Source organism: Colletotrichum godetiae, assembly GCF_030913485.1.
Source record: "Colletotrichum godetiae strain CBS 193.32 chromosome Unknown BDP55scaffold_77, whole genome shotgun sequence".
Classification (NCBI taxonomy): Eukaryota; Fungi; Ascomycota; class Sordariomycetes; order Glomerellales; family Glomerellaceae; genus Colletotrichum; species Colletotrichum godetiae.
This window is the reverse complement of record NW_026851325.1, coordinates 27799-50113: the sequence shown is the minus strand read 5'-3', so window position 1 is coordinate 50113 and position 22315 is coordinate 27799. Positions and strand designations below refer to the sequence as shown.

Below are 22315 nucleotides of genomic sequence, written 5' to 3'. Positions count from 1 at the left end.
TCGAGGTTAAGTACCAGCCGCAGAAGATGGATCAGTGGAAGGAGGTATCAGGATGCTCTTGTTGAGAATGGGTTTGAGAGTTTCAGTCCAACCCATCACGTGGCCGCAATGAATTATCAGACTTGGAATCCGCTTGTCTTCCTCGAAGTGCGGGTTTCGCAATTTTCAAGTTTCGAATACATTGGAGTTCAATTATGAAGTCTAATGGAATTCTTTGAAATGCGGACTGCCTCGAAAATAGAGATTGCCGCAGTGCGTGTCTTTGCTATGGACCGTTTAGATCTGAGATGCTGCGTTCCCCTGGGCCCTTCCCGCAATAAAAATCTCATTTCCCTTTTGAAGTGACTTCACCCTCCAATGTAGCGTCCGCCGGCATGCCACGTTCCATATTCCCCAGACAAAATCACTTGAATGAAGTGGCCCGCCCCTGAAATGGTCCCGAGCGCCCGGTGCCCCTCATACAAGTTCTTCCCAGTATGAATTAGGTATTCCGAGCAGCAGCTCCACGGCGAAGTCTGGGATCTCCTTGATCGGACTTTTGAGGGCATCATCCCCCATCGCCCAATCCATGTCTCCGATGAGGAAGTATAGTAGTAACTTGCGAAGTTCGTCTTGAGGCAGTGTGTATGTGTAGAGGAAGCGAAGAACGGAACACACATGAGCAATCAACTCATCATCTGCTATCGCATTGTAAAGCTTTCTGCAAACATCTTCGATGCATGATTTCTTGAGGTCCTCGATGATGTACTTCTCGGCAAGAATGTAAAGTTCTGCAGGTTTCATGAGGTGTTTCAACGAGACCAATCTTTTCGAACTGGCTTCGTCATCGGAATCCTCTGGTTGCTCCTTCTAGGCGCAAAACTCTTACCAGTTGAATTGACTTCCCCGATTCTGTTCTCGTTGAAGTGCTCCTTACAAAAGTTCAATACTGCGTGGGGTTGGTCGTGATCCTCTGCTGAGCAGGCCTTGATCCATGTCCGCAGTGAGCCGGTCACCTCGGTTTTTTTTTCGCCGTCTTGGTTTTCTTCCGTGTCTTCTTTCACATAGTCTTTGTTCTCGGGATAAGGAATGGGGTAGGAGCCGGTATATGCGTAGTCCAAAAGGAGGAGAAACGTGGCTGGTTTGACGTCGTCCCAGATGATCTTGCCCTCGAGAGATTCTTGCATGCCTCCAGTAAGCAAGGCTCTGAGAGGCTCCGAGAGATAAGTCAAGACTCCTTCGTGGACACGGAACTCGCGCGTCGAATCGCCTCTGCCAACGACGAAAGTGACGATCCGGGAGTCAACAATGCTATTAAATGTTGCCATATATTCAATTGAATCTGTGATTGCTCTAGGGATGGAAATTACTTACTCGTCGATGCTTCTCTTTTGTTTGAGAGACATCGTGGCGGCGTTGATGAAGACGTGTGGGTGTAGTAGTGAAAGCAGGAATGGTCGCGTGTGGAACCCTCATAGAGGCAAAAAGGAGAAGTTGAGAGGGGCCAGGATTTCGCGTTTGCCGCAGCAAAAGGAAGGAGCTGGAGTCAATCCGCTCGTTCCTTCCCAGTGGAAAGTGTGATTACTAGCTCCTGACACAGACTTCCTGTACGTTCCTAAGGAATCCACATCCATCCTTTGTCTCTCGTCTGCCTCGATGATTCTTTCGTGCAGCGTTGTAAGTCGGGCTGAGATGCTGTTTAGCAAGGTATGACAAGGGATTAAGGCTGGTGAGCTCTGCGACTGGCGAGAAGCTCAAGCAGCTCCATTCACAAAGAAAACGTTGTTCTTCGAACAACGCATTGTTCTCGAAAGAGCAGAGACACCAAACTGATAAGGCACCTCGCGCAAGGGCAAGCCGCGGCTTCCCGCAATCGAATGGTATTGATTTCTCAAGGCCTTCCCAAAATACAAGCAGACTTGGACATTGATGACTAAAGCGTGAGGCAACATGGCTTTGTGATCGCGGTCATGAGATGCGTGATCACTTGAATAACTCAAAGGCCAGAGTGGACACTGATAGACATGCTTTAACGACAACCAATATCACCAGACATAAGACGTCAATAGAAGGAGAGTTTCTTCTTTCTTCTAAGAATGATTGAGTTCAAGTCCAAACATGTAGAGATTGCCCTATGCTGTGCGAGCTACCTAGCTAAGTAAATTGTCTCTCCTGGCCGCACCATATCTCTTTTGCGTCACAGCCCCAGCGGGATTTCTCTTGAAACCCTACTCGCCATGTTCCCAGGCTCCCAAACTCATATGTCCCATCCTATAGTCCCCTGTCCCTTTGTATGTGTTCGCTTCGGTTCTCTCGTTGGTGGAACATACACCAAGTATGAAAGTGGTTAGACGGCGAGCCTGACTGTGCTTGAGACGAGAGCCTGGAGAGACATCAGTCCCCGGACACCTTCCCTGGCTTCCAAGACCAAATGCATCATCCTTCGATTCGCCCCCTCACTAGAACCGCAGCAAGCGTTGTCTCTTTTCTCTCTCTGGCCGAGCAGACGCTAAATCTTTGAGTGATGAACTGGGTTTGCGATACAGCGGCTTGCGGTTTCTGGATTCTGGATGCATGGCCATGAAGCGATCACACTCAGCCAATTCCTCTCGAACTTCGGGCGAGCGATTGAGAACCTCTATATAGATCTCGGGAGTTTTTTCCAAGACTTTGAAAATGCAGGGCAACTTGAAGGCTCTGTGGAACTCAATGCCCAAGTAGTCAATGATTAGCTCTCGAAATTGGTCATTTGGCAATGTGTTTGGCCAGATGAAGGCCATGAGGTCGCAGATGATCTGTGTGAATGAGGCGACGCCAAGCCGGATCAAGGTCCCCTGGTATTTTCTCTCCGCTCTCTGAGTGCCATGCGTAGTAGATTACGCGATGTTGGAGCGACTGAGCCGTTTCGATATTGCGCACTGTCTCCTTCTTCTCATCGGTGATAGTGAAATCCTTGCTGTATGCGAACTCCATCAATAGAGCAAAAGCATCGGAGTCGACATCAGCCCAGACAACAACGACCTCCACAGACTCCCTCATACCGTTGGTAACGAGGGCTCGAAGTGGCTTGGAGAGGCGACTGATGACTGCCCGGTGGACATTGTGTTCGGCCTTGTTTTTGCCGACGATGAACTTGATGATGCGAGACTTGGTGATCCTGTACCATGTTAGCAAACATCTCACTACTGAGCGAAGAAGGGAAAATGAAGTGGCAATTTGGGTGCGCATACTCGTAAGTGGTTTTACTCTTAGCCATCGTGAGGCATTTCGTCATAATGGCCAGCTTGTTCGGGTAATGAGGAAGCTCAAACTGGGTGAGAAATAGAGTGTGAGATGGGAAAAGACGGTGTTTTAGTGAGACAGGGAAGGGCCGTGAGAGTAGGATCGATCGAAGCCCGAAGAAGGTGTAGAAGAAAAGAAGGTAATCCCGAAAGGCCTGAAATCGGAAGAAGTATGAGTAGACTTTGCTTCCCTTCTTCTTTCCGTGCCAATTGTTTTTCAGTAGTATGGAACAGAAGGAGCAACCGAAGGTGAGGTTTTGTGGGAAGGACTGATCGCCTGTGTGTGTGGTGAGGCGGTCTTCAACGTGGCCCAGCCCTCTCTGAATACTCAATTGACGGAGGAGCGAGTATTTGTTCTAGAAGTGTAATCCTCAGGCAATTGAGAGCCATCACCTCCTTCATCTCCAAAAGACATCATGCCGAAGTTCAACAAGCCTCTCCATCAGCATAAGCAGACATATATCACCATATCAAGTAACGTCGAGTTGGTGAATGGGCAATCTTTTACATCATCGTATCCAAGTCAATCCGGCTCACAGGAAGCACTCAGGCTTGACACCACACGTCCATTCCTCTCACATGGCTCAACAACATTCATTACACAGAACCGAACGTCAAATGCCTTTGAAAGTGATTTTTTAATTTTATCTTAGGAGGCGAGCGTCCTGGGGTTGATCACAGTCGCGATCTGGTACTATTAGATACATTTCTGGCGTCGTCTCGTTATCGTGGCATTGCGATCAGGGCCCTTACTGAGGGATGCCCAACTCCTTGTAAAAGGCTTCGGTGCTAGGCTTGCGTCCAAGGAACTGCTCCAGGGTCAACATCTCCTCCTGGCTGCCACCCTTCTCCAAGACGGTGTGTCTGTAACGGCGGCCCTCCTTGCCGTTCATGGGGTCGGCCTTGAAGACGGAGTAGAACATGTCGGTAGAGTAGACCTCGGATGAGAGGTAGCCGTAGTAGCCGGCATCGTAGCCGCCAATTAAGTGGCCGAAGCAGGCTTGTCCGTTGCCCCAGGTGCTGTGTCTGTTAGCATTCTGTGATCTGAGATTGGATGGAGACTCATACCTCTTCTCGCCCTGAGCTTCGGGGCCCTTAATACCAGCAATCTGGCCGCGAAGCTCGTTGTAGGTCGCCGACAAGTCCAGGTTCTTGATCGCCTCATGGCTCTCGGGGGTGTGAACGGTCATGTCGAAAGTACCAAAGTGAAGCTGACGCAGGTTGAAGAGAGCAGCGTTGACGTGCTTGGTGGAGATCTGCTTCTCGATAAGGTCATCGGGAATCTTCTCGCCAGTCTCGTAGTGTTGCGACAGCGCCTTGATAACACTGGGGGTCCAGCACCAGTTCTCCAACATCTGCGATGGGGCCTCAACGAAGTCTCTGACGGTGCTGGTGCCGTGGAAACGGCTGTATGTGCAGCGGCCGGCCAGGTCGTGGATACCGTGGCCGAGCTCGTGGAAGAGGGTGACGACTTCGTCGTGCTTGAGAAGCGAGGGCTTCTTGGGCGTGGGCTTGCTGAAGTTGCAGACCAGAGCGGTGGCAGGGTATCTGCGCGAGCCGTTGGCTTGCAGGTAACCGGGCTGCAAGTTGAAGTTGGCAGCGTGGCCGTACTTGCCCTGGCGAGGGTGCAAGTCAAGGTATAGGTAGCCGACGAATCCTTCTCCCTCGGAAGCATCGTCCCATACACTGAAAATGATGACATCCTCGTGCCATGCGATATCCTCACCCTTACCTGTAGGGCTGAGGGCCTTGCGGTCCTCGGGCTTGAGCTCAACAAAGACGAAGCCAAGGAGCTCCTCAAAGATCTTGAGCATACCAGCAATCGTCGACGTAATGGGGAAGTACTCGGCGATCTTGTTCTCGTCGATGCTGTACTCCTTCTCAATCATCAAACGGTCGTAGAACTTGTGGTCCCACAGGTAATAGTTGCCATCGTTCTCAACGCCGCGGGCGTCGGTGTCAGCCTTCTTGAGCTCCTGGAGGTGCTCGACTTCCTTGGCACCACCGGCGGTCAGGCGAGAGCGAAGATCGCCCAAGAAGTCGTTGACGGTCTTGGTGGTCTTGGCCATCTTGTCCTCGATGCGCAGGGCAGCGTGGTTGGGGTAGCCCAGCATGCGGGCGGCCTCATCACGGAGAATGATGGCCTCCTGGAAGAGGGGAACGTTCTGGTTGCACTTGTTCTCGTTCTGAATGAAGACCTTGCGTCTCGTCTCGGGGTTCTTGGCGAACTTGAGAGTCGGAAAGAGGTCGGGGTACTTGAAGGAGAGCTTGAGCTTGCCCTCGTTCTCGCCGGTGCCCTTCTCAAGACCGTCAAGGACGTCCTCTGAAACACCATCAAGCTCCTCCTTTGTGAACCAAATGCCACCGTTCTCCTCGTTCAGGTTCTTTGTGAACTCGATCTGGATCTGACTGAGACGCTTCTTGATCTCCTTGAAGCGGTCACGCTGTGGCCCAGCAGGCAGACCCAGACCCATCTTGATGTAGTTCTTGTAGTCCTTCTCCAGCAACCTCAAGCTTTCGGGGTCCAGACCCTCGGCATCTTTGCGCTGATGGAGAGCCTCAATGAGCTTGTAGACATCCTCCCTCATGTTCACCTCGATCGAGAACTCGTCCATGATGGTATCGGCTTGGGTCGAAGCCTCGCGCAGGGCGGCGTCGCTCGAGACATATTGGTAGAAGCCGAGAATGCGGGTCGACAGTCCGCTATCGTTCTCGTCTTTGGCGATGGGCTTCATGACATTCTCGAAAGTGACCTTGTCGGCGGGGTAGTCAGCAACGAGCTTGTCGAGAAGCGCGCGGGTCTGGTCGCAGATTTTCTTGGAGTCGCCAACGATGGACTCCTTGGTGCCGGTGAAGACGGGGGGCGCCTGGGGCGGCGACTTGTACTTGTCGGGGACGGTCATGGCGGCGGTCACCAAGGGTCGGTATGTCGATAGAGATGGAGTGGCGACGAGGGGTAGCTGGACTGGTTTGAAGCGCAGCTGTGCAAAGAGAGAAGAAATTCTCGGAACTGCTCTTGGGGCCGCCAGGATGAGAGCCGTGATGAGGAATATGAGGAAGAAGGTAAGGGAGAGGAGGGGACGCTTGGAGGACGCCACGGCTACTGGACGAAACACGGTTCGATCAGTCGGTGAGTTGGGTGCGTCGAGGCGGGGGAGGGGGAGGGGGAGTAGCTGCAGGACCAGGTCTTGGACACGGGGCAGACGCGGATGGATGCAGGTGGAGGTGTCGATGCCGTAAATTGGTAGGTGACAGGCGAGGTTAAGCGCGATGGTACATGTAGCTAGGCAAAGAGGGGACTGAGAACGGTGACTTGCAGCAAGCTTCTGGTTTGCGGGACAATTCGTGTGTGTGTAAGTGGATGAAGGTTTACGTTAAATCTGACGAGTACGGAATGCAACGGGGTCCCCTTCTCTCTCACCTTCCAGTTGGAGGTTTCCTTGGCGGGCAGTCGCGGCCTGCCAGGGGAGCTTCACTCGAGCTCCCGGCGCTACGACGTTCCGGGCTGGGACGCCCCACGCTGAAGCAGGCGGGGTCTCAATGATGGGTGTACATATCACCAGGGGCCATGCTCTGCGCCTACGCTGTTGCATCCGTTCTGGCAAGTCTATCTGTATGTTGTCAGAAAGATGTGATCATGTAGAAAAACTCCTCAGCAAGTCCAATATCGAAGGATGTAACATTTTTGACACTTTTCATTTTTTTATTTTTTATTTTCTTAGGACGATTGAGTTGAAGTATCTCGATGAACTGGTAACATTCGGCACCGCAATCCTGCCGGTCCAAGATGCAGGCCACATCGCCTGAGGGAAGCGAGCTTACATAAGTCGGCCGTACCACCGGATTGTGCGGGGTCCTTTGTTGCCGGGCAGACGGGCCAAGGCCTGGTGCGACATCATGGCTGAGGCTGATGGATCAACATGGCCGGATCACGGAGGCCGCAGGGAAGCCTTAGAGTTGCAAAGATTAGTCCTTCATATGGAGTCTTCCGTTATCATGGACATGGTGCAGTGATTGTCGATGCATTTCCATCTCGTCCCATCATGCGCTTCAAAGCAGGCACAACCCCTAACCACTTCAGTGACGTCCACCCTATGGCGGCTTTGCAAGCTGGATGATGTATCATGGTATTTATTTCTTTTGGTATCGGTTCTATTCAGTCCCGTACATGTGTCATGTGGTCCGGAGCAACGCCTTTGAGGAGGCGGGTGTGAACTCCAGAATACCCAAATTCCCTACAATAGCGAACAACGCAATCGCAACGCAAAAGCAAACGCCATTTCCCATCGTGCCAGCCATGCAAGTGTCTCTTTCTTCTCTGTTCGTAAACTGCCTCCGGCTCGTTCCTCTGATCTGTTCGTACAACGCTCGCTCGCTGGATGAATCTAGTTGGCGAGAATGGTTCGGACAAGCTCTGTCGCGCAGGCGTCAGTAAACACGGCCTGCATGCCTTGATACGTTTTCAGTATGCTGAAAGATAATGACTTACCGGTGTAGTTGACCTGGCCAGAGCTGGTGTCGACAGCCTTGAGCAGCTCATCGACCTCGTCGTCGGACATCTTCTCGCCGAGGTTGGTCAGGATGTACTTGAGCTGACCGACGCCGATGAAGCCCGTCATGTCCTTGTCAAAGACCTGGAAACCGCGGCAGTACTCCTCGGGTTCACCTGGGTCGCGGAAGCCGCCGGGGCGGTTGAGGATGCGCTGGAAGGTCTCGAAGTCGACTGCGCGCGCAAACATCGCTGGTCAGTATCGTGTGTCTCTCTGCCGTTGGCATACATCTGTTTTCGATGCGCGGTGGATGCAAGAGACAAAACTCACAGTCGCCGCCGACGTTCTTCTCGAGGTCGCGGATCTCGGTCAGGGTAGGGTTCTGGCCGCAGGCGCGGAGAAGGTCGCCCAAGCTGTCGATGGCGACACGGCCATTGCCGCGCTTATCGAACAGGGAGAAGGCCTCCTTGTAGTTGGTAGAAGCCTGAGCGTCGTACTGGTTAGAAGACATTGTGATATGTTTGTGAGGTTGTGTTTTGCGCAAATAAGGTCGCGATATGCGGTAGAGAGGAAGCGACGTTTCGCGGGGCGGTTGTGGAATTATCAAGTTTGGGATGTAAGGTGGGAAAACGGGGAAGAGGAATGGTTGTAGGATGAGGAATGTCGTGATGCAGCCGCAAGTTGAATGGCCCAATGGTTCGCGCGGGAAAATTGGCGCTGATCTTCTGTCCTTGGCTAGCTGCGCTGGCAGTTGGTGTCCGATCCGTTGTTTGGGTTGCTACTGTTGGCTGGTGAATGGCGCTGCTGCTGCGCTGGTGGTGGTGGTGGTACTGCTGCTGCCGGCGTCGGGTGCTGGTAGTACTGCGCCGTTGTGTGTCGCCCTTTGCTGCAAGGTTCGTCGCTGAACCAAGCTGGCGCTAAGCCTGTTTTTCGTCGGCCATCAAAGGGGTCGAAGGACTCGAAAGGGGGGTATGGAAGCCGCTGAATGGCTGGATCGATTTCCTTTGTTTACATTCCGGCCGATGGTGGGAGGGGTGCCGCCGTCCGCGGGGGGAAAACACAACAAAAAAAAAAGCAACAGAGGGGGAGGGGGCCCGGATTGGAGGGATAGAGACTCACCATTTTTGGTCTGTGTGATGTGGTATGTGGTATGTACGTGGGGGAGAGAAAGTAAACAACAGGTAAAGAAAAGTTATTTGCCTTGGGATATCAGAAAGGACGAAAAAAAGACAGAGAAGAGACGTGATGATGTTTCCTGGAGGTTGTTGTCTGCCAGTCGAAACACTTTATGCTTGCACTTTCCCTTTTCTTCGTTTCCTTCCCCCAGTCTGTCAGTCGGTCACCACCTTCCGCTATCTGTTATGTACCCTCAGGCTCAGTATTATTTTTATCCAATGCATCGAGTGCACACACACCCAATTGGTCTTGTATTCAAGTGTCATGGGCCATGGGCATTCCCAGTCTCCGTTATTCATGCGTTTTGGGCTGGCGGTGGCAGCAGCGGTGTGCACCGGCACCCAAAACTATCGAGGGCCCCTGGAGGCGGTCTACGGCAGGTACGACTGACTGTACAGATGGGTGATGCCTTCCTCATACAAACACAGTGCGTTTCTGCCGCACCAGGCCAAAACTCCTGAAACCTGACGGGGCAACCACCGCCGAGGGCTCCTCTTTCCTAATCTTGCCGGGTAGCCAGAGCCAATCACGGCTCTCGGATGAGTTGCTGCCCCCCTTTCCTTTTTTGCTCAGTCCCAATGTCCACCTGCCCAATGGTCCACGACTCCATCTTCCAATATTCTGTCATGGCTGGAGACTTGCACAAACGCTATCGACGTCTTTCATTGCGGTGAGTCGACATGATCTACTAACACATTTAGGTACGAGCCATGTCTTTGCACTAAATTCGAATTGTGCCTAACCACGGTTACCAAGACCGCCTAAACTCTCAATCGCCCCAAACTTGCACGTTGCGGTTCGTCCCGACTCTTCAGACTGCCATATCGGGCTCGACCTGCGAGTCATCTCACTTCACTTTCGGCACAAACGGATCCCTTCTCCATGGCCTCTCTCGATCCCGTCACATCATCTCTACTCGTACGTACAGACAGAGTCCGAAGCCTTAGTTTTACTTCCTCTTGGCCAGGATGATGGTCGTTCCCCACACAGCCTCAACCTCGATATCCCGCCACTTGTCTCCCGCAGCCATCCACTCTGGCACCGCCTCCAGCAACCGATCGAACAACAGATCCGCAATGTCCCCTTCCGCCCCGCCCTCCGCTCGGCTCTTCACCTCCGGATGCGCGTCTCTCCACCCGCGGTACGCGCTGAAAGTGTGCACATACCCCTCAAACTCGCCCAGCTTCATCGTCTTCCGCTGCTGCCACGCCGCCCGCGGATCTTCAGGATCCATCGCCTCGGTATTTGCATCCGCCTGGGAAGTCTTCCTATCCGGGTCGTATACGATGCGCTTCACCTTCTCCCACTCCGACTCGGGAGGCACAACCGCCGCCAGGTTATCCCGCAGGATCTGCCGCCCGGGCTTCTCCCAGTACGGCCCCATCGTCTCCACTCCGCTGCCGGGCGACGACTCCCCTTCGCCGTAACAAAAGTGCATAAAGATATCGTTAACCGCTGGGAACCCGACGAGGATGTTGTCTTTATATCCCCAAAACGCCAACGTTCCGCCGCTCTTGACCACTCGCGCCAGCTCAGGCCATACCTTGTCGTAGTTGAACCAGTGCGCCGCCTGGCCCGCGACCACGAGGTCTACCGAGGCGTCTACCACAAAAGATAGATCCTCAGAGCTGGCTTGGCGAAATGTGATTTTCGGGTCCGAGGTTGAATCTGCTGCCTGCTTCACCATACCCGCACTAGGGTCAATGGCGATGACGCGAGCGAAGCTCGGGCTGAGCTCTCGCGAGATGAGGCCGTGGCCACAACCCAGGTCCAGCGCCGTGCCGCTCGTCGACTGGGTGTTGTGATACGCCAGCACCGTCCTGAAGAGTGATGCAGGGTAGGATGGGCGAAAGGCCGCATAGCCTGCGGCCGAAAAGGTTGAACGTCTGTAATTACATGTCAGCTTGAGACTGATGGCATTTGGAATTCTGCTGCCAAGATGAGGTCGTCCACGTACGCAAAAACAGACATCATTAGCCGTGTAAGGAAGGTAGGTTATGACAGTGAAGCTGCAAGGTTGTAGTTGCTAGCCCTGGCGATTTTCGTGGGTTGGTTGATGGTCCAATGAAGACTCAATGATGTGTAATGCGGATACTCGCAACCGTCTCTTTGACCGAAAAGGAGGCGGCCATCCTCCATTTTATTCCCATGCTTCTCTCGGGCGGGATCCTTCCGACGATTCAGGGACCACGGCTATCCGGAACAAGACCGTCAAAGAAAACCTGCTATAATAGATTGCCACGAGGGCATTCGAAGGTCTCACAGACTCAATCTCACATATCGAAACCCAAGCCTGACTTAGTTTCTAGAATAAGGCAGGTAGTAGCCGCGGCTCCGTGGTATGCATGGCAGACTTACAGTGGCAGGTCGCGTCATCAGCCGTGGCCCGCACGCCTCGGCCGCCCCCCCAAAGGGCCCACTGACGTGCTCGGGGGTCGGAGCTCTCAGCCTGGCCCCTCGAAACTCCATTTCAAGGTCCGAGTCGCCCGCCCGAGGAACCCCTCCATCTCCGTCCTCCTCGCTCTTCAACAACTCCCGTCCCTGTGCCTCGAATACACTTTCCACACCTTGGTCCATCCCGAAACTAGTGCCCGACATGTCGACCGAAGCCACGGCCCGTCTTTTCTTTTCGCAAAAGTTCATTGCGGTGGTGGGCGCCAGCTCGAACCCTGCCAAGTTTGGCAATAAGAGTGCGTTGTTCCCTGAGGCTTATTTCCGTTCGACACTTGCTGGAGGTTCACGCTTGGTCTAAGCTCGAGGAGCTGTCACTCACTCATTCACTCACTCACTCTCACTCACTCTCACTCTCACTCTCACTCTCACTCTCACACCATCTCACTTGTGCAATCTCACTTCACTTCCACTCACAACATCCCCTCAATCCTCACTCAAATCTCTCCTCACTAACATCCCCACGCAGTCTTCGCCTGGTACCTATCCCACTCCATCCCAGCAACCCCCATCAACCCGACCGCAAGCACCGTCAACGCCCTCGGAAAAGACCACCCGGCCCTCCCCAACCTCGCCGCCCTGCCTCACCCCAAAGACACCGCCGTCTCCATCATCACCCCGCCGCCCGCGACCCTCAAGGTCCTGCAGGAGGCGAAAGAGCTGGGCGTGCCCGCCGTCTGGCTGCAGCCGGGCACCTTTGACGACGCAGTGCTCGAGTACGCGCGCGGCGAGGGCGGCTTCGAGGCCGTTGTTGCCGGGTTCGGGGGCGGGACTCGCGGCGGGGAGGGGTGGTGTGTCCTTGTCGATGGGGAGAGGGCTATGAAGGCTGCGGGGAAGCTTTGATGGGTCAAGATATCAGACTCGTGATATGAACCGTGGACCGTTCTAGAGTATGGAAGTGAAGTCCTGCTGAACGAGGGGTTCATGAGATGAGATGCTGTTACGAGATGAATGAATACTAGTTTCCTCCATAAAGGGTCACCAGCAACCCCAATGCGAGACTATAGAAGCAGACTACGCTTGGGTTCTGTTGATCCATGAACTAGACTCTGAGCCCCAGCGAACCCTTCGTTCGTCCTCCATGGATTCCCCATCGTGAGAGATGCCGCGTTGGCGATCCCGTGCCGAGATAGCTCCGTCCTGGTGCTGTCTTTAAAGTTGTGACGGGCGCATTCGCAGCGTTTTTGGGCCGGCATTTATACCAGGTCACACCACCCCCCTTCCCCCTCTATCGAAATTCAAATCTCCAACCTTTCTGATGCGTCGACAGGACGATCGCTCTTGGGATCTTGGGTGTCACTTCATCACTCGTGATCGAGTCAAGGGCTATGCTGCCAAATCTGGGGTAACGGGAGCGTCTGTTGCTGTGGGCCGCATCTGCCGCTTCGCCCTCCCATCCTTTTTTCCTCCCGGCGGCGCCTCCCAATTGAGCCTCAAGTGATTCCATCATGACATGTACACTCTGAATTCCAAGCCTACATGCCAAGTCCATTGGGTGGCTGGGTTGCATGAGCACCAACCATCCCACTGTCAAGTCTCGGAGTGTTGAATAGTCTTTCTCAGACCACATCGCCCGTCTTTCAGGTTCAGCATCCCATCTCATTCTGAATCCCAACTAAACTTCACGGTTCCCCTTGTTCATCCTCGCTGCCCTTTTCCGTCGTGCCGCAAGTTCATGGAGTAGGCAATACTTCTGAACATGCAATGATGGAACGCACACGCCTCATCCGCTACCCCGACGCTCCTCATCCCCTTGACCCGTCACACCCCCTAGTCAGAAAGCGACAAAGTGTGGTGAGGTGTAGAGCTTTCCCCGCAATACCTCTAGCCCGGGGGCAGTCCCAAGCGTGCCCCACACGAGCTGAAGCTTCCCTTTCCCCCCTCCTCCGCAAGGTTTCTCCCAAAACTCAAACCAACCAAACCCAGCTTCCCCTTTTCGGAATACTAAACGGACTTACACTCTAGAGTCTCCAGTCTCGACGTGGTAGATCACGGATAGATCATGGATAATGGTGGACCGTGGGAGGGACAGCAAGCGATGGAGGACGGACGTAATTGCTGGCGCTACTGCAAGACCGGTCAAATAAAATGTTGTGTTCGCTCCCGTCAAGCCAAGGACCTCACGTCAATCTTTCTTATTCCCAGACTACATCCATGTGCCGCTCAATGCCGGGTAGTCCTTTTCCCCTGTCGTCCTCCAATCCACGCTATTCTGCATACCAGAGTCAGAAAACTTCCGTTCCTCCATGTCGTTCATTCGTCTGCTCGTTGATTCGTTGGTTCGTTTGTGCGGTTCCGCATCCTTACCCCAGCTTTGCCCAGGTCCTCCATTGAACGAACCAACTCAGCCATTTCCCCAGGAAGCGCCGCTGGTTTCTCTCCCTTACCTCCACGCGAGATTGTTCGAGTAAGTCTCAACTGGGGCATGGCAGGTTATTGACTCGGTCAGAGCCTCAGACAAACGCGCCCAGAAGAGTCCAACAGTGACGCCTCAAACGCACAATTCTGCATCCGCGCGAACCCTTGACGACTCACCAGTGTGATTGTGACATGAGCTCAGGCAGGCGTGGCAGGCGTGGCAGGTCTCGCCGTTTCCTCTTCCCCTCAGCCCCAAATGTGTTCAACTGAGACATTGACGGGTTGACTTTTCCCAGACCGCGTGCTTCACACCCTCAGCTGGGAAAGAGAGAGAGAGAGAGACAGGAGAGACGTTGTTGGTCCAAGACAGGACGCAACGCTCCAAAGTAAGGCAAGCAAGCACCCTTCTCTCACATATCCCAAGTTCCTTGCCTTTCGCTCCCAGCTTCAACCAAACCATGTCCCAAAACCCCAAACGTGCTGCCCTCCAATCCGATAATCTTTCCAACGGATTACCTCTCAGTGTCACCGGATGGTTACTCGTAACTCGTTTGAACCATGCTCTTGCGGCAGCAGTTCCAACGAATCATCCTCGTAGATCCTGCATCATGCCACCCTCCAGATTGAAGCAACCCATCCCTTGTCCCGAATCCTGGGGTATCCGTCTGCCGGTGGTCCTAGCCCCAAAGTGGGTTCGGTCGATGTGGACTCGTGGAGGAGCCTCCTACCCTATTGCGTTCTCGCCCACTTCTCCTCCTCAGAGTCCACGGATGCGTTTGTGTCGTTGGTCGTTCTAGTTCAGGAAGACCTACCACCAGATAACCCAGTCGTGGTCCTCATAAACCCCGGTATTCCGTTTGACGTGTGGGTGACCGGGGTTTTGGGGAGGAGGTGGGGGCGTGTGAAGTGGTGATCGTGGGAAAAGACTATCCTATCCGTCTCAACCGTCCTGGCCCAGTGCCAGCAGGGCTCCCAACTGCCAAGACGGCCCTGGTCGTTTGCTAAACCCCCCAGTCTTTTCTTTTTTACGTCTTGGAAACGCTCTTTAGGGTGTGTGAGAGAGAACGAGAGAGAACGCCGCAACGCGAGAAATACTGAAAGAGATGGGTGTGGAGGACTAGACCCGTTACGGCCGGCCTGGACCTTTATACATCTAATGGCCCAGTCCTCCTCTCGGATGCTTGCGTTCAATCTTGGTTGTCATTCCTGTCATCTCTTATTTCCTCCGTTCATCCAAAGAACATAGTGTACCATTTGTATCATTATCCCTCTCCTCGAGCTCATCGGTCGGTCAATTCCTTTGATATCTCACTTAATCACCCCCCCCTACGAAACGCCAGAAATACCACCTTCGCAATGGATAACAAGGAAGACATTCACGAAGTCCGCTCCCACTCCCACCACAACGAGCATCGCCGTCCCTCAGACCAGCACCAACGCATCGATAGCCACCATCGTCGTGTACCCAATGGCGGCGGCTACAACGAGTACCCAGAGGACGAGTACGTGGCGCCCCAGATGAGCCGCGATGACGCTCTCAGGAGGATGAAGACGGCGGGGTCAATCTCCATGTCACCTGAGTTGTTTGAGAAATTGTATCTGTCTCCGCAGAACAACGTCAAGGGGGACCTACGCAGGACCTTTGGTAACCCAACTCCAATGTAAGAGACTCTCGCACCTTTGATGGATGATCATCAGTGTATTGGCATTGACTAACACTTACACAGCGCCATTGTCGGATTTCTCATCTCACTGACGCCTCTGGCCTGCGACTTGATGGGTTGGAGAGGAGCAGGCGGAAGCGGTGCGGCAGGCATGTAAGTCATCCTCCAACACCCCACCTCACGGTTCTTGAACTCACATGTATTCTTTTTCACAGCGGCTCATACTTCTTCTTCGGCGGTCTCCTCATGTTCGTTGGCGGTCTCCTCGAATGGGTCCTCGGCAACACCTTCCCCTCAGTCGTCTTCCTAACCTTCTCCTCCTTCTGGTTCACCTTTGGCGCGACACTGAATCCCTCCTTTGCGGCCTTCTCATCGTACGCTCCTGCGAACGCGACGTCTGGGGCTGAGGGATTGACTACGCAGGGGTTTAACGCTAGTTTCGGTCAGTACTTGATCATTACCCTTTCCTCATACCACAATGGACTTGAACTGACAGAGGTTATTTGAACAGGTTTCATCACCCTCGCGATGGGCATGATCTGCGTCGTATTCCTGATTTGCTCGCTCCGCACGAACATCGTTTTCTTCGTAATCTTTTTGACGCTCGTTGCTGCTTTCGGGTTAATTACGGCCGCGTATTGGTTCCTTGCCATGGATTACACTAGTAATGCTGCTTACGCCGCAAAATTGCTCCAGGTCAGTCTTAAGCGCGTGTGATATGCGAGAAAGTAAGTACTGATACCATCTTTGTAGGCTGCCGGTGCTTGCGCCTTCGTAACTTGTGCTGCTGGTTGGTGGCTCATTTTCGCCATCCTCTTGGCTTCGCTCGACTTCCCCTTGGAGCTTCCTGTTGGAGATCTCAGCAGAGTGATTCGGGGCAAGAGCGAAAAGAGCCAGGTCTAAAGGGTCTTTCTCAAACGGTGGCAAGGCTCGTTTCAGGATCTATCTTTACTAGAGCAGGAGGGCAAATTCGATCTTGTCGATGACTTGTATCATCATATATCTGTGCATGGTGGAGAGTGAAATTCATATTCTAATCTTACGGGTCAAAACACGTACACTGTTCACACATCAAACAGCTGTGTCAATGACTGCATGTCACTTAATCTATCCATGTTGAAAACCCGCTTCGTCACTTTGTTATAGCGTCCTGGGTATAATTCGAAAAGGAAAGACTGCAAGCTATGTGGTGGTTTTTTTTCCAGCTTTACAGGCGCAAAAGATCAACCTCAGCGGGATCAGCTTTCAAGGGAAATCACACAAGACGGTACACAATACAACTATACAATACGCGCAGTGTGCCCCATACACGCGCTCAACTCAATATAGTGATTTCAATCCAAAAGACACGATGCAATACGGGTGGGTAGGTTCCCTGCCGCTCACATGGCGGCGCGGGCCGTCAAGGTCGACGGCAGAGGTCGACCGTCAAGGTCGGCAAGACTGCAAGCTATATATTATAACTTTCACCCCTCCGTAGAACGGCCCAGGAATGAATGCAAAAACGACATTCGGGGCAACGTGAATGATTGTCAGCCAAGCTGAGCTTCGTGCAATCTTCATCTGCCTCATTGTTTGGTTTAGAGCCTAGCCTTCCCATCCATTATCTTCCAGTTCGTCAGCACCGTCACTCAAGTCCGCCCAGCAGCTGCGGGGGATCTCGTCAAGCAAGTCCAGAGGCGTGCTTCTTCGCAGTGCTTTGAACCTTGCACCGGTATCAATCCAATCCATATTGGAGATGAAGTAATGTGTAACAAGCCTCCGTAATGAGTCTCCATGGACTGTCCATGAATAGATGACCGGCACGAATCCGAAAAGCACGGTCTTCAGTTGGTAAGTTCCGGGACATTCTGATAGGAACTGTCGAATCCTAGCCAGGCAAAGCCACTTGAGATATTCGATGGTGTACTTATCAGCGGAGAAGTAAAGCCGAACGGGTTACATGTACATTGGCCTCAGGCGGTCAACATGACGACAAGCCTTCTCGAAATCCTCAACGCCGGTAGCAGTCTTAAGAATGCGCAGCTTCTCCTCGTTCTCCCACCATTTCCGTTGGGGCTATGGACTCTGTCCAAGGAAGAACTTGTCATTCACAAAGCCATGTTGCGAGCCTCTGTGTTTGGCGGCGTTGAAATAACCCTTCATTGAACGGGGCAATTTTCCAGCGGTGTCGCCATCTTCAGGCGTCTCATCATCTTCGTCGGGGGCTGGCAGTGAATAGTCACCATTGTAGGCGTATTGAACCAGTAGGACGAAAGTAACTGGGTTAGTATCGCCCCAGATTACCTTGCCCTCCTTGGACTCTTGGAAGCCTCCTGTCAGAAGGGCGCGAAGGGGTGACGAAAGGCTGGTGAAGCGCGATTCATGGACGGTGTATTCTTTCTTCTCCGGACCGACAATGAACTTGATGTTCCTGGACTGGATCGCTCTTGGCCATGCGTTAGCTAGAATGGTATAAAGTGGAAGGTGGTGTGGTTGTACATACTCATCCAAGTCTTCGAATGTGTCGAGTCGTTTCCGTTTGCCTAACATATCTGCGATGCGCGGTGTACCGCGTGACTTTGACCGGTGTTTGAAAAGGACCCCTAATGCATTTTGCAATGAGAATGTGGGATTCCAAAGCCTGCTTTCTGGCCTAGGTATTCATCTGCGGCGCAAAAGATTATTGATGGTTAAGTTGATGGGTGGCAGTAAGGAGTAAGAGCGGGCACTGTGAGCGTAAGTGGACGATCGGAAATCTTCAAATCCGGCTTCTTCTCCATGGAACTGTGAAAAGGGACTATTTAGTTGGAAGACACCGCGGGGCCACGGGTGAGAGCCTCTCTGTCGGTCCTTCCCAGATGGTTTCCATTGCAAGATACAATCAATAATAACTTTTTCAGGCAAGGCAAGTACGTTACCTGGGGGAAAATCGACTCACTCCTGTAGACAATACTAGCAACTTCCTGAAGTCTTTTCAAAGTCCAATGGCTGTGGACAGGGTCTGTTAGACTCAAGGGACTCATTTAAGAGATCTTAGTTTCAACGTTGTATTGCGTTGTCTTGCTTCGAAAGAAAAATGCCCAGCTCTTTGCTTGCCAGGACATTGCTCGTAGTTTTACTTGGAGCAAATCACTAAAGGTAGAACCTATAGGTAGGCCGCGCTTGGCTGATAACTATGAGTTGAAAGACATCATTCGAGGGTATGTCTTCGTCTCAAAGTATGCTCCAAACAGTTCTCAATTAGCTTTGCGGCCTCTCTTGGAATACCTTAAAACAGATGCAACGGACCGGCCCGCATAATCCTTCTGTCTCCAATCATCAAGCATTCTGGGCTGGTATTAGTATCCACAAATGCCGACTTCCTTCCCAGATGATCACGGAACGCAATGACGCCGCACTCGATCCTCGGCCGAGAGGTCTTGATCTCCAGAGCCGATTTAAATAAACGTCCGTGCGTGACATGATGTTCCTGTGATCGGATCTGCCCCACAGATCTACGAGCGGTAGAAGCAAACTCCGTTAATCTAGAACGGCGGGGGGAGTGCGTGGCATCGCCGGGAACCATGAAAGTGTCGACGTGTACACATGGCCGACTTGCCGGAAAGTCAAGAGAACCCAGTAAATTACCATGTATATAAGTCATCTTTGTCGCCAAGGAATCATGAATCGATAGCTCACCACCGACGACATTCATTCTTGATCAAGTTCTCAGCCATGTCTCTCCTCGCCAAGGCCGCCGCCATTGCTTGCACTTTGCCTGCTCTCGTGCAAGGTAGCAATGGCCCTATTGCCCGCCGTCAGACCCTCAACACCACTTGCGCTGACATCCACTACTTCGAGGCCCGTGGAACGACTCTGTCTTACCCCGGAAGCTTGATCACGGTCATCGATCCGCTCATGGACGCTTTACCCAACAGCAACTATGAGGATATTGTCTACCCGGCCACGGACGAGTCTGGAAGTGACAGTTACTTTGTTGGAGTTCGTGATGGCGCCAAGCAGATCATCTCCTACGCAGAGGCTTGCCCCGAGTCCAAGATCGTCCTGATGGGATACTCCCAGGGCGCCATGGTTCTTGGAGACATCTTGGCTGGCGGTGGCGATGGCAACATCCTGGGCAACTACACTAAGCCTCAGTTTGATGCTCACACTGTTGGTAATCACAGTAAGTTTCACTGCAAAATGTGCTCTGGGAGTAATTTGCTGACGTGGCTGTCTAGTTGCGGCGATCCTGCTGTACGGCAACCCTCGACACATGCCGAACCAGACTTACAATGTTGGCGACGCTTCTGCGTTCGGTGCCACCGGCGTAAGTTTCAACCTTGCCAGGCCGGCACCTGAAGCCTATTTGTGACTGACTCTTTGAACAGAAATACCCTCGGACTGCTGGACAACTTGCTTCCTTCAACATCTACGCCGACAGAGTCCACGACTACTGCAACTACCACGACGGAGTATGCGATGCTAGCGGCGGTAACCTCACCGCTCACATGGCATATTCTTCGGATTATGATACCCAGGCAGTTGCTTGGCTGGAGTCTAAACTCCAGGCATGCTGAAGAGCACCCAAGACGTTGCTGAAATCCCCTCGCTTGGTGCGCGCAGTAGACGTTTGATAACCAGTCTTCATCATCTAGAGAGACAAAACTTGGCAGTAGGTGGCAATGATCTCATTCTTTGGTTTACACTACCATCAGTAATACGCGTTTGGCTGTAGACAAAATATATTTATAGTGGCTAGGAGCCGTACCTCACCTGACGTAGTCCAATGTTGAATTGAAACTTTCAACTTCGTGGCAAAACACTTTCTTCTTTGCTTTTCTACCCTTTCCTCTGAACGATTAGTCCACACTATGAAAATCGCAACGAAGTACTCTTTACCTTGCTGTTTTTTTCGGTCCATGACATCACGTGAAGTTTGTCAGTGTTGAGAAGCCTGAGGTCAATCCCACGTGGAAGGAAGGCAGACCCTAGTCAGCCTCACGTTCCTTCCTTCCTAGAGACGGATTCTCAACCTCAAACCCCCCCCCCCCATGACACCTTCCTTAAATTCCTTCCCTCCTACGTTGCTTTAGTACCTCAAGTCCCTGGGCCTACCTTTTCCAACTTAGTCTTTGAATCAAGACTCCGAAGAATCACTTCAAGTTGATCAATCATCATTCCCGAGCTTTCTGAAAACTTTTCTTTTCCCTTCATCTCTATCCCTCCAACAATAATCCCACTCCAGCGAGTTCGCAACGAAGCCTCGCCTCCGCAGGATCATCAAACATGTCTCTAAAGCGCAAGCGTGACATGAGCCGGTTGGCCCCCATTTACCTCGACGCGTCTTGACCAAGTTAAGCTAACGCGAGACTACAGGATCTTTCGATCCAGGACCCTTAAGTTCGTCATCGGCAAAGACCAGATCAACCATATCGGTCACGAATCTGCCTTCTTTGCTTTATCCCCATCTTTCGAGGATTTCGTTAGACGGAGCACAGCTATCCCTGTTGGCATTGCCAACGAACGTGTCAACGAAAGAGACTCGTCGTCTCTCATGTTCTGGCCTCAGATCGAGCCGGCTACTTTTGTTAACTTGATGGAGTATGCTTACTCCATCGACTACACAGTGCCTGCTTTGTCCAAATGCAAGCAGAACAGCACCTTCAACGCGGCCGAGGAAGAGAATGGAAGCGATCATACACCTAATCCGGCGAGCGACGATGGCAAAGGGAACGTCAACACACCCGGAGATACGACCCACGCGAGACCTTCAAGAGCGGGGAGTTCCACGCCGCTGCGCCTCGGGACGGGAGCTGCAGTCACTCGACAAAATACTCAGCAGCCTGAGATATCGTCATTGTACATGTGGATCAGGAGTGTCTCAAACGATTTGCAGTCTCAGCAGCATACCAGTGCTCAGTACAGGTTCTGTGAAGAGCATTTCCCCATTCCTTCTGGAGCCACCGAAGCGACAACTGAAGACTGGCTAGAAGACGTCCAGCAACAACATCGAACTGGCTATAAGGAAGTCTTCCTCGCACATGCCAAGCTATATCTCGTTGCAAACCAGTTCAAGATTGTCGAACTCAAGAGACTCTGCTTGCACAAACTTCGCCAGAGCCTCTTGTATGCTCCAGGCACCGACGAGATGTTGCGAGCCATAGCCGTTACAATTCAGCACGTTTATTCCAATACCACATCCCGAGATGACGATCTCAGAAAGCTACTCCTGCAATTCTGTCTCACCGACATGGAGTGGATGATGAGGGATAAGGATCTGGAACCAGTACTGGAGAGTGTCCCTGGTTTTGCCATTGATCTGTTTCGCGAGATCCCCCATGACTACTGGAGAGAGCTCAGAGACGGAGGGCCCGCGTAAGAGGTGGTAGCGAGTGCATTAGAATATGGACATGAAGGAAGCGTTGGCTCAGCCGAGAAAGGCGTAGTCGAGGGCCTCTTGCTGCTCAGACGGGCGAGCCTCTCTTCCTTGGCTAGAGCGAGAAATCTGCCGGGCAAAACCGTGCAAGCTGAGGATAGGGATTTTTCAGGCTAGGAAATCTTAGGAGTAGAAGGTTCGCGTTACTGAATCTGTGGGAGGATTTCTAGAAACCAAGGAAACAATCCGATACAAACCGTACTTTGGTCCTCGAGTGAGCTTCTTGGTGCAGTGTCTCAAGTCCTAACACGAAGTCGTTACGGGAGTTCTGAATGACTAACGCAGTGTGGCTGAGGGGCCTGTCACAAAGCCGACAGGGCAGAAATGAGCCACACCCCGCCGGACCCACCAGCTAGCAACGGAAACAGAGGTTGAATGTAAACAAACGCGATCGAGATAGCCAATACGGGCTGGTGTCTGCCGCACCACCACTTCAATCCTTGCTCTTCTCGACTCCGATTCTGTTGCTACACTCCCGCATTCGACGATTGAAAAACATTGCTCCCCTCGATATCT

The 22315-nt window shown here is 52.5% G+C and overlaps 12 protein-coding genes across 12 annotated transcripts; 5 read left to right on the top strand and 7 right to left on the bottom strand.

Annotated features, from left to right (window-relative positions):
- Positions 1-456: 456 nt before the first annotated feature.
- BDP55DRAFT_638054 (uncharacterized protein) lies at positions 457-1385 on the bottom strand (the record flags this gene model as incomplete). Its single annotated transcript, XM_060573061.1, has 3 exons — positions 457-836; positions 869-1290; positions 1354-1385. 3 exons carry the CDS (start codon positions 1383-1385, stop codon positions 457-459), a joined length of 834 nt encoding a protein of 277 aa, XP_060422952.1.
- Positions 1386-2438: 1053 nt separating this feature from the next.
- Positions 2439-3235, bottom strand: BDP55DRAFT_734298 (uncharacterized protein; the record flags this gene model as incomplete). Its single annotated transcript, XM_060580195.1, has 3 exons — positions 2439-2834; positions 2899-3136; positions 3210-3235. 3 exons carry the CDS (start codon positions 3233-3235, stop codon positions 2439-2441), a joined length of 660 nt encoding a protein of 219 aa, XP_060422951.1.
- A 774-nt stretch (positions 3236-4009) lies between these two features.
- Positions 4010-6163, bottom strand: BDP55DRAFT_565728 (peptidase family M3; the record flags this gene model as incomplete). Its single annotated transcript, XM_060570447.1, has 2 exons — positions 4010-4280; positions 4329-6163. The coding sequence occupies 2 exons, from the start codon at positions 6161-6163 to the stop codon at positions 4010-4012; spliced, it is 2106 nt and encodes a 701-aa protein (XP_060422950.1).
- Positions 6164-7353: 1190 nt separating this feature from the next.
- BDP55DRAFT_401978 (uncharacterized protein) lies at positions 7354-8923 on the bottom strand. The gene is made up of 4 exons (XM_060567305.1): positions 8870-8923; positions 8081-8234; positions 7750-7983; positions 7354-7674 (listed from the first exon to the last, which is right to left on the bottom strand). Exons 1-4 carry the CDS (start codon positions 8870-8872, stop codon positions 7646-7648), a joined length of 420 nt encoding a protein of 139 aa, XP_060422949.1. The 5' UTR covers positions 8873-8923; the 3' UTR covers positions 7354-7645.
- Positions 8924-9451: 528 nt separating this feature from the next.
- On the bottom strand, positions 9452-10906 carry BDP55DRAFT_683293 (uncharacterized protein). The gene has a single exon (XM_060576327.1). The coding sequence runs from the start codon at positions 10611-10613 to the stop codon at positions 9876-9878; it is 738 nt and encodes a 245-aa protein (XP_060422947.1). The 5' UTR covers positions 10614-10906; the 3' UTR covers positions 9452-9875.
- BDP55DRAFT_526648 (uncharacterized protein) lies at positions 10641-10817 on the bottom strand (the record flags this gene model as incomplete). Its single annotated transcript, XM_060567814.1, has 1 exon — positions 10641-10817. A coding segment is annotated over one exon (177 nt), but the record flags the coding sequence as incomplete, so codon positions are not given.
- Positions 10907-11522: 616 nt separating the features above from the next.
- On the top strand, positions 11523-12220 carry BDP55DRAFT_565630 (CoA binding domain-containing protein; the record flags this gene model as incomplete). The annotated part of the gene is made up of 2 exons (XM_060570438.1): positions 11523-11616; positions 11847-12220. 2 exons carry the CDS (start codon positions 11523-11525, stop codon positions 12218-12220), a joined length of 468 nt encoding a protein of 155 aa, XP_060422946.1.
- Positions 12221-14193: 1973 nt separating this feature from the next.
- On the top strand, positions 14194-14532 carry BDP55DRAFT_638048 (uncharacterized protein; the record flags this gene model as incomplete). The annotated part of the gene is made up of 1 exon (XM_060573060.1): positions 14194-14532. The coding sequence occupies one exon, from the start codon at positions 14194-14196 to the stop codon at positions 14530-14532; it is 339 nt and encodes a 112-aa protein (XP_060422945.1).
- A 559-nt stretch (positions 14533-15091) lies between these two features.
- BDP55DRAFT_638047 (GPR1/FUN34/YaaH-class plasma membrane protein) lies at positions 15092-16302 on the top strand (the record flags this gene model as incomplete). The annotated part of the gene is made up of 5 exons (XM_060573059.1): positions 15092-15396; positions 15463-15552; positions 15615-15841; positions 15911-16095; positions 16153-16302. The coding sequence occupies 5 exons, from the start codon at positions 15092-15094 to the stop codon at positions 16300-16302; spliced, it is 957 nt and encodes a 318-aa protein (XP_060422944.1).
- A 1155-nt stretch (positions 16303-17457) lies between these two features.
- Positions 17458-17931, bottom strand: BDP55DRAFT_734292 (uncharacterized protein; the record flags this gene model as incomplete). The annotated part of the gene is made up of 2 exons (XM_060580194.1): positions 17458-17827; positions 17885-17931. The coding sequence occupies 2 exons, from the start codon at positions 17929-17931 to the stop codon at positions 17458-17460; spliced, it is 417 nt and encodes a 138-aa protein (XP_060422943.1).
- A 1164-nt stretch (positions 17932-19095) lies between these two features.
- Positions 19096-19940, top strand: BDP55DRAFT_698512 (Alpha/Beta hydrolase protein; the record flags this gene model as incomplete). Its single annotated transcript, XM_060577784.1, has 3 exons — positions 19096-19546; positions 19602-19690; positions 19752-19940. The coding sequence occupies 3 exons, from the start codon at positions 19096-19098 to the stop codon at positions 19938-19940; spliced, it is 729 nt and encodes a 242-aa protein (XP_060422942.1).
- A 475-nt stretch (positions 19941-20415) lies between these two features.
- Positions 20416-22023, top strand: BDP55DRAFT_683282 (uncharacterized protein). The gene is made up of 2 exons (XM_060576326.1): positions 20416-20681; positions 20740-22023. Exons 1-2 carry the CDS (start codon positions 20650-20652, stop codon positions 21740-21742), a joined length of 1035 nt encoding a protein of 344 aa, XP_060422941.1. The 5' UTR covers positions 20416-20649; the 3' UTR covers positions 21743-22023.
- The last annotated feature ends 292 nt before the right edge of the window (positions 22024-22315 follow it).

What these genes read in the sequence shown, in the direction of transcription:
- BDP55DRAFT_401978 (XM_060567305.1), bottom strand. An exon ending in GAAGAACGTCGGCGGCGACT is followed by an intron (nt 7,984 to 8,080) that starts GTGAGTTTTGTC and finishes TTGCGCGCGCAG; the next exon opens with TCGACTTCGAGACCTTCCAG. An exon ending in TGGCCAGGTCAACTACACCG is followed by an intron (nt 7,675 to 7,749) that starts GTAAGTCATTAT and finishes CCTGCGCGACAG; the next exon opens with AGCTTGTCCGAACCATTCTC.
- BDP55DRAFT_683293 (XM_060576327.1), bottom strand. Translation starts at nt 10,613, where the DNA reads ATGGTGAAGCAGGCAGCAGATTCAACCTCGGACCCGAAAATCACATTT.
- BDP55DRAFT_683282 (XM_060576326.1), top strand. Translation starts at nt 20,650, where the DNA reads ATGTCTCTAAAGCGCAAGCGTGACATGAGCCG. An exon ending in CGCAAGCGTGACATGAGCCG is followed by an intron (nt 20,682 to 20,739) that starts GTTGGCCCCCAT and finishes GCGAGACTACAG; the next exon opens with GATCTTTCGATCCAGGACCC.